Consider the following 9,497-nt stretch of genomic DNA (forward strand, 5'->3'; position numbering starts at 1 on the left):
CAGACCTCACTGGAGGACCATGTCCGTTTAACACAATATGGAACAGCAATGACACCTGGGAAGAGGCTATTGGCAGTTCCTTTATCCCACTTGGGGGAGCCATACACCAGGCAAAAAGGCTCCTAAGGTTATAAGCAGTAGTTGAAATAATGGCAAACGAAACCAGAGAAAAGTTTAAAAACCCTGGCCAAAGAAAAAGGGGCCATCTGACAGGTGGCCCTCCAAAACCGTCAGGCATTAGACATAGTGCTGGCGGCCAAAGGAGGTATCTGTGCTCTCATTGGAAAACAATGTTGTCTGTTTATACCTGACGATACCAATGAGGTAATAGATTGCGCTAGCCACCTAGAACAAATCGCATATCTTCCCCATGAAGAGTCAAGTTCTTTATGGAAGTGGCTAAATAACCTGTTCAATTTCTCTGGCATAGGAAATTGGTTGTTTCAGAGAGCCCTAACTATCTTGTTTGGAATCTTAGTGATTTTTGTATGCTTTCAGTTAATCTCCTGTTGTATCCAGAATTGTGTCACCCAGATGCTGCCCCAAAACAGAGTGCTAATATGATGATTTTGAATATCACTAATAAACAAAGAGATAAGGAATGGTTAATTTGTGGAACCCAGTAATTGTTGGTCATGGCGTGCGCTTGACCAAAAGGAGGGATTGTGAAAGTAGAATGAATTATATTGTGAAAATAGAAAGGATTAAAGAAATGCTGTCTGTATCTTTAAGCAAAACTGTTGGAATGCTGCAATCCAGGTGTCAGGAATACAGACATTCACATAGAACAATTGCACCATTTAAGGGCAATTGGTGAAGTATTAGCCTCAAATCGATAAGAGTTAGTAAGGAAGTAGGATATGCATGCTGTGCCCCAGGTAAATTTTACAGTTTTGCTTTCTTTGTCCCTTTGTCTAATTCCCGCTCTTTTATCTGTATAAATAAGATAGTTTGTGCCTTGCATGGGGCTCACATTATCTGGGTGTTATTGGCGGAGCGCTGCGCTAATAAAACAGAGTGGTCTGACAAATTGTGAGTCCTGATTCTAACTTTGACATATGCTATAGCTGAAAAAGAAGTTAGGGATGCAATGCAGAAATATTGAGCAAGGTTTGTGGCCTGTGTTATGCAGGAGGTCAGGCTTGTAGAAGATCCCTTCTGGCCTTAAAATCAAGTAGTTTTCTACTGATCAAAAAATTGAAATCTGACCCTATACACTGATGTCAATGGAAAGACTCCCCTTGACTTACTGAGGCCCTTGGAGACCATTTGAAATATTTATAAAGTCTAAATAAGGAGACGAGACAGTGGAATCTATGAAAGCATGGCAGGTTTACAGCACTTTCTTTATTGGAAACGAGATTTCTCTGTGAAGGCAGTTCCATAGCGCTCATGCAACACAAACTGGATGGCAAAGCAAAAGAGACACAGTTATCATTGTCTTTCAGGATTAGTTGTGGTTAAGAAATGGCTCTCGTTTTTAAGAAAACATGGGAGAGCTTCATTTTTAGCTATCAAAAACCATTTAAATGAATATAAAGGTACATCTCATGAGAGACGTGGATATGAAAAAGAAATCAGTGGAAAATTCGTTTTAATGGCACCCACAGATCTGCTATGTAGAACAGTAAACGCTGGAGGAGCGAAGCCTGCTTGGCAATGAAGCGTTCTCTGCCACATTTAGATAATCCCCGGCTGTCAAAGGAAATGGGAAGAAGTCAAGGAGACTTGTAGCATTAACTCTCAGTATAACTTACAATTTGCACAATGGACACATCCATATGATACTAAATCAACAGAGCTTCTCAGGATAAAACAGGGCGCCCATCTGTGTTATCAGTGAAGACAGAAGCGAAGCTCCTGTTGACTTCTGTGAAAGCAGTATTGGGGCTCCAGGTGAATCAAACCTGTTTATTACCTGAGTCCCTAGCAAGCAGAGTGTTATGCTGGGGTTCAAATCCCTGAAACAGTGACATCCCCATTACAGGATGTTAAAAGGGGATTTTTATCTCCATTTACTCCAGGCATTTTTTATTTATTGAATGATCCTTTGTTTCACTTCTAGAAAGTAATGTAAATTCTGCTGATTTAAACATTTCATAATGGAAAAACTAATGATTTGTAGTCTCTCTATACTTCTGCTCAACCGATGTGTTTTCTGCCTATTTCAGCAGATGCTTTATAGGCCAAGGTAAACATGCTCAAGTTTTCCTTCCCTTCTAGAAATACTGGCCAGTGCATTTTGATAAGACGGTCACTTGCTGTTTAATAAAAGCAAAACAACCTGGAGGCTGTGCTGAATGATCTGCCCACGATGAATATTGGGGGCTGCATAAGAACACTAAAGGCTTCCAAAGCCTAATGAATGTGGCCATTCTTGAACTAGCACTTCCAGCTGCCAGAGAGGACAATGAAACATGTCATACACTTTATAACGGCTGGCTGCCATGCTGAAAATGTTATTTCACACCATAATGCCTACTAGCGGCACCACCTATTTAAACTAAGGTCATTCAACGTTATTTTTTACTGTAATGTTGTTGTGGACCAGGAGCCTTTGTGCTAAACCCTTACTTCTGAAGCAGGGATTTCTTGGTCATTTTAATAGGGCTCTGCTGATATGTCCCACAGAACAACATTGTGCACATTTACATAAAATACATGCCAAGTTCTTGAGTGCCAAAACCCACCAGGTTGCTTCTTACTCTCTCAGCTGTGAAACCCACTGGGTGTTAAAGACAAACTTGGACTTGTTCCTAGGAAGTAGATGCTCAGGACTCTTCACTGACATCGAAGTCCTGTATTCTCTATATATTAAGTCCTGATGTTTAATTTTCAGGGTCATTTTACTTAACCTTCACAGCCCCACATTTCCAATCAGATGAGTTTAAGTGAGAAGCCTGGAATCCCTGCAAGTTGTATGGAATAACAAGGTGAATTTGAATAGTATAACATGTTGTTAAATGCACTTCACTACAATGCCTGGTATCAGATTAGAAAGTAATGTTTCAAATTCATAAAAACCAATGGCCAGATCTTCAGCTGGTATAAATCGGCATCTGAGTGAAGTTGATGGAGCAATGCTGATTTACACCACCCTAAGATTTGGCACAAGGTCTTTTGTTACCTGTATAAAGACAGAGTAGGTCCCACAGAGTATCTGTTTTAATTCAGCCATCACTTTGAGAAAGCAGATGATCACTTGAAGTCCACTAAGGGCTATGAGAATAGAGAATAAAATGATGTTCCATTCCACTGCATGCGCAGGCTCAATGCACTGAGACCAGGAACTGTACTCAATGAGGTAACTACCAGAGAAACAGAAAAATGGGGAAATTAGACCACTTTAATGCCTTGAAATTTAACACTCAATAATAATAAATCTAACAGTAATCAGACAAAATAATAAAACCTGTTTGTTCTGATGTCCTGGAGCCAAATTCTGGTCTCAGTTACACCAGTGTAAATCCTAAGTAGCTCAATCAAACCCTGTGGTGTTACTCAAGGCTTACAATGGTGTAACAGTCCAGAATCCAGATCAGCATTCACAGAATGCATAGTCTTCATTCACTTCATTGCATTTTTGTCATAGAAGTGTCTGAAGTTCTACATTTTCTGCTAATGATACAAACTGAATTTAAATAGAGACCGTTTAGAACCCGTCTATTTCATGAGTACCAGTCAAGCTGCAGTTGATTATACTCTGGCTGAAGTTGGGGTTTTTAACCAGCATAGATCAGCAACGCCCAAATAATATTTCACTATGGCAAGTGGATGGAGTGGTGACTGAGGGCACTGCTTAAGGGAGTATCACCGTTTGTTATTCTCATTTGGCCTTCAGGCCACCCTCTGCATCCCCGCTAGCCCTATAGAGTATGTCATTCACCTTCTCTGTTGTATCATCATAACAACATGAAGGACATGCAGTATTACCATCCTCAAGAGATCAGAAACTGTGAGTCAGATGTCCCTCTCCGTCCATGAGTGATCATTTCAGACCGAAAAGCCAGTCTTCAACGCACACAACTGCATGCCTCTCCCTGGCTGCTCAGATGGAGACACCACTTACCCCGGGGTGGCTCTAGGTATTTTGCTGCCCCAAGCACGGCAGGCAGGCTGCCTTCGGCGGCTTGCCTGCAGGAGGTCTCCGGTCCCGCGGATTTGGCAGTACGCCTGTGGGAGGTCCCCTGAAGACGCGGGATCAGCGAACCCTCTGCAGGCAAGCCGCTGAAGGCAACCTGCCTGCCGCCCTCGTGGCAACTGGCAGAGCACCCCCCGTGGCTTGCTGCCTCAGGCACACACTTGGCATGCTGGTGTCTGGAGCTGCCCCTGCACTTACCCTGTCCTCACCCTGAAGATAGGAAATGGAAGGCAGTTCCCCTATTTGCATCTTGACTCTCTCCCTTCTGAGTTTATTCCCTTTGATAAAAGAAAGGCTGGATGGTAAATAGTTTGAGAACCACTGACCCAATTAATGCACCATGATTCACACTAGCACATAGAATTTATTTTATTTTTTAGAATTGATGAGTTACAGATTACATATCAAAGAACTTCTAACTTGTATCATCCATTCATACAGGTGATGATGGCACAATACAAACAATATAGCATTGATCTAGCCTTTAGCAAGAAGCAGCACTTCCCTGATACCCCTCCCCCCCACAAGACTTCTCTGCCCAACACGGGATAGCACTTTTGGCCCCCCTCTCCCACTGCTCCCTCTGCCTCTGGGGCCCCTTTCCACTCCCCTGCACCCTAGATGTGCCTCCTGCTCCCCCTCATTCTTCCCATCCATCTTTCACAGTGTCTCTGTTGCCCCTCACTGCCCCTGTGTTCTGTCCACATCCCTCTCCCCCAAACCATAAAATGGCAGGCATTTCCCTATGGGCTTGGCTTCAATCTCATTGAACGTAGTAGGAGGTGGCAGCCTACTTTAGTAAGGGCAGCCTCTCTCCACATGCTGATAGACTGCAGGGACATGGGGGCCATCTTGCTGGCTTCAGCCTCCTTGACAGTAATGGGAGATGGTGACCACTGTGAATAAGGGAAAATTCCTGCATTGGCACCATTCATCGTGTTTTTATAAAACAGATTAAAAAACCCATATCACTAGTGTGGTGATAAAATCATGAGAGTTGGCAATACTGGAAATGGCATGGTATTATTATTGGTTCCAAGAACTATCACTGTAATCATATTTGTTGGCCTCCATTTCTCCTCTATTAATAAATTACACAGTTTGGGCTAAATCCAGAGTCCCTCACTTGGCATCTGGCCCTTCATGTTCAAATCAGACTCTTGTTTATTTATGAATTTAGAAACAAACAAACAAACAAACAAAAAACAGAACATTGTCATTATTAGTACATATCTCAATGGTGTCACCATAACATAAAAACAGAGCATACATCACATGCATATAAGGATCCACTTCTTTCATCTCTTCTCCAAACGGAAGTCAGTAATTCCTATATTTTAGAGCCATGGCTTTCAACCTGTGGTCTGCAGACCCTTGAAGGGTCTGCAGGCTAAGATTTTCAAGGGGTCTGCACCTCCATTCAAAAACTTTTAGCGGTCCACAAACGAAAAAAGGTTGAAAAACCACTGTTTTAGGGAACAATCCCATACTTGCTAAGAAATTTAGCTATTCATCTTCTTCTATCTAGGATTTCATGACTAGTCCAATGCTTAGTGTGCTCCACTGGAAGTTGGAAGAACTTCACTTTATCTTACCTGAAATATTTGCATATTAAAAAAATCTTATCCTTGAAAAGGAGACAGTTTTAAACTTCTGCATTCAAAGCAGTCACAGGTTGTAGAACTGTACTTGACATATTCTTATGAGATTTGATGTCTCACTGGAAGATAAGCCAAATTAGCTGAACATTAAACTTTCTCTGTAAAGATGCAAATAATTTTTCTCCTTTGTGTGTTCTGCTCAGAAACAAATTTGAAATATACAGTATTCATTGTGGAGCAAAGATTTTTAAAAACTAGGAAAATACATATGCTATGATAACGGGTAAATTTATTTTTATCTATAAATTACCTCCAAAAGGACCTATTTATCTTCTTTCTGTATAGTTTCTTACAGTAGATATAAAGATGTTTCTTACCCCCCTGCAGTGTCTTTGAAGATATAACCCCAGCCAGCTGGCGTATTGCAGAATGGGCCTTGGACTAAGCCCAAAGTAGAGATGATGACACTATATCCAGAAAAAGCAATTCCAAGCAGGGCTAACACAACTGAAATGAAACTCTGTATTGAAGAGAGAATAAATGTTGTCAGCATGGGGGTTTCCCTTAGTCACCTAATCAGAGCCAACCACCACACAATGTGCCCTGGCTCCTTTGCCAGGTTTGTACCTTACAGGTATGGTTGTTCAAAATTCAATAGGAAATGGTATCAGGACAACAGTGAGACCATCCCTGGCAATAGCATTCTCTCTTTTGGGATTGCGTCCTCAGGGAAAATGCCAAATTTCCCCAGAGGTCAGACAATTTTACTCCCATTGGTTTTTAAGCTGTACTTTTCCAAACACATTGCAGGAGGCCAGGAGGGCACCACAACACTCAGAAGACTTGTTTGCATCCCACTCAGCATTTACACAGATTATTTATTTTCCGTCTAATCACTTCCAAATGTAAGAAGAGGGTGTGAGGAGGTGAAGGAGCAATTCAGCAGGGGAGAGAGTTGAAAGATAACAGTCCAAGGCCATCAACTCTTTAGTTTCCTGGGAACTTCACCTGTGCAGTCGGAGGAAACAACTGGACTTGTGGTAACTCATGGGGTTGTCTCTACCCTGATCCAGGGTTCTGTCGTAATTCAGAAAGAGGAAGGAACTAGCCATAAAGAGGGAGTCAAGGTTTGGCTGGGGGAATGAGGGCAGAGGGGAACTCAGGATGAATGCTGAATAGAGAAACAAAAGACAAAACAAAGACTCACCCTGTATGTTTTGTTACAGCTCTCGCTCTGGCAGCATTGATAGAACGTGTCACGCTCCAATGTTATTAGAAGTGCTGCTAACAGAAGCATCTGTAAGGGGGAGACTGTAAGATGAGTGGAAATAACTGGAGATACTGTGCCTGATTCTCTCCTACCCATGCACAGTAAGTGCAAAATGCCACCAGTCTGAACTGGTAGCACTTTACACCCAGTTTGCACAGAAGTATACAACTACTGCAGGAGCATGGCAGGGGAGAGTCAGGGCCACCGTATTTATTAGACATGACTGGAAATTTTGCAGAAAAGAACTAATGAGCTTCACTTCTCTCTCTGCCAATCCTCCACATGCAGCTTAGGACTTTTCTCAAAGTGTTAAGTTATTCGACATTGGTTAAGTAATTTTACCAAGTAAATCTTGGACTTTCGATCATAATAGTTTCCAACATTTAAAAAAAACATATCCAAGGGGCTATGGGAAGGGCCATATGAGGAAGGGAAGGGATGGCCCCTCTGGGTTGGAAGAATGGGGAAGGTAAGAGGAGGAGTGCTAATGTAGACAAGGTGCTGGCAATACCAGCATTTTAAGCACCATGTTGTGTAGATCTGCTTAAAATACCAGTAGCCACCTGCATTTCTGCCTACACTAAGACTCTCATGGATGTTCCCATCACTGGAACTGAACCAATTGTAACTACAATGGGAAATTTTAGTAAAAATATCCTGGTGTAGGCACAGCCTGAACCTCTTGCTTTTTGATTCTCTGTAAAATGAGGATAATGGTAACTCTCAAGAACTCTCATTAAGGGCTCTGAAATGGAAAAGTGCTGAATGGAAGTTTTGAAATCTTTATATAGGGTATTTCTAATTTTTGTGGTTGGTGTTTCCCAAACCTCCAGCTTACCAGTGTTTCTCCTTTTGAGTTTCTGGGCTTTCAGTAAATTTTCTCTGATCACCACAAGTTTGACATTTTTTAATGACTGATGCAGAACATATACAGTGATAATTTCAAAATTCGGTCTCATCTTTATTCATTTAACATCTTTCCCTTTTTAATGCATCAGTAGAAAGACTCTACCAAATAGAATTGACATTAATAATATAAGGTACCTGTCTAAACACATAAGAGGGCTGTGGCTTTTTAACATTGTGTACTATGTTCATAGGAACTAAGGGTGCTGGGGGTGTTACTGCACCCCCTACTGTGCAGTGGTTTTCACCATATACAGGGTTTACAGTTTGGTTCAATGGCTCTCAGTACCCTCACAATGCAAATTGTTCCAGCACCCTTGACTATGTTGCCACATATAAGAACACTAAAAATCTATTAGAAAAAATTTACTGTGCCTGATCTTCCACTGGCTGTAATTGATAGACTTATCTAAGTTTTTACACAGCGCCAGAGCTTTATTGATTAGTGACCATAGCACATCATGGTATAATATGCACAGCATCTGCAGTCAGATTTGCAGTTACATGTATAAGAATTTTCACTTTTAGCATAACTCCAAATCCAAGTAGATGGTTAGCCAATCCCTTCCCTCACACTACTGCACAAGCTTTGCTTATATGGCAAAAAGCATGCAAATCACCTCCCAAAATCATGTAAAAAAAAAAATCAATCACATACATGCCAGTTTTGTTCAGCAGTGCTCTTGATTTTTAAAGTTGATCAAATCTGCTGTCTATAAAATTAGCTAAAATAATTCATCTCCCCTTTAAAAGCAAGGTCATGACACAATCACACCTTGCTGCAGGGTTATCCCTGCTGATGTGATTGTGCTAATATCATTTGCACTAGCATTTACAACTCAATAAAATGCACAGAACCAACACTTACCATCACACCAGAGAAACATATTCCTTCAAAATACCACACGTAGTTGGTGAGCTGATTACTGGTAGCGTATGAAGTTTTCCCATTAGGGAAATATAACAGGATATTAACAACAATACTCCAAAGTGCAAGAGGTATCAACAGACAACTCAGACAGCCTCTGCATTTTTGCAAACCCATCTCTTAAGAACTTTAAATCCTTTCGCTATTCTAAGCTCACACAGCGTTACTTCTTTTAAAGTTGCAAAACCCTTCCACCTTCTTGTTTTGATACAGTCATTTTGTATTCATGGGAACCTGGTTGCTGGGTTCCAGTGCTAAAGTAAGTGCTTTACTGTTTGTAGAACAAAGGGCAAAATATCACTGGCTGAAGGGCTAGTCTATGTCCTGTGCTGGAGCATGTGACTGTTTCTTTAAGTAACTTTTGTTTTCCTCTAAGGGCTATTCCTTGGGGAGCCTGAGATTCAAATGAGTGTCTAGAAGAATCAGGAAGGAACACAACACAGGGTTATAACAACAGCACATCAAGCATGTGTATATCACTTTTTCATCTTCTAAAACACATGGTTTAGAAATAGTAACAAAGTAATCCACACAGCACCCTCCACACAACATGCCTTGCAGGTAGGCCCTGGACTGTGGGACCTTCCAAAGTTTACCGTGTTCTGAGGGGCAATGAAGTATTATTAGAACTAACATCTTTCATGTACTTTA

The 9,497-nt window shown here is 41.3% G+C and overlaps 1 protein-coding gene across 1 annotated transcript; it reads right to left on the minus strand.

The window, feature by feature from the left end:
• Positions 1 to 1,328: 1,328 nt before the first annotated feature.
• TM4SF18 (transmembrane 4 L six family member 18) lies at positions 1,329 to 9,114 on the minus strand. Its single transcript, XM_050966178.1, has 5 exons — positions 8,787 to 9,114; positions 6,950 to 7,039; positions 6,120 to 6,262; positions 3,128 to 3,308; positions 1,329 to 1,695 (listed from the first exon to the last, which is right to left on the minus strand). Exons 1-5 carry the CDS (start codon positions 8,961 to 8,963, stop codon positions 1,681 to 1,683), a joined length of 606 nt encoding a protein of 201 aa, XP_050822135.1. The 5' UTR covers positions 8,964 to 9,114; the 3' UTR covers positions 1,329 to 1,680.
• Between the last annotated feature and the right edge of the window lie 383 nt (positions 9,115 to 9,497).

This window comes from Gopherus flavomarginatus, chromosome 8 (assembly GCF_025201925.1).
Source record: "Gopherus flavomarginatus isolate rGopFla2 chromosome 8, rGopFla2.mat.asm, whole genome shotgun sequence".
Lineage (NCBI taxonomy): Eukaryota > Metazoa > Chordata > Testudines > Testudinidae > Gopherus > Gopherus flavomarginatus.

Coding starts and splice junctions, on each gene's coding strand:
- TM4SF18 (XM_050966178.1), bottom strand. CDS start 8,963: ATGGGTTTGCAAAAATGCAGAGGCTGTCTGAGTTGTCTGTTGATACCT. Junction 7,040..8,786: donor TATGTTTCTCTGGTGTGATG/GTAAGTGTTGGT, acceptor TCCCCCTTACAG/ATGCTTCTGTTAGCAGCACT. Junction 3,309..6,119: donor TTCAAAGACACTGCAGGGGG/GTAAGAAACATC, acceptor TTTCTCTGGTAG/TTACCTCATTGAGTACAGTT.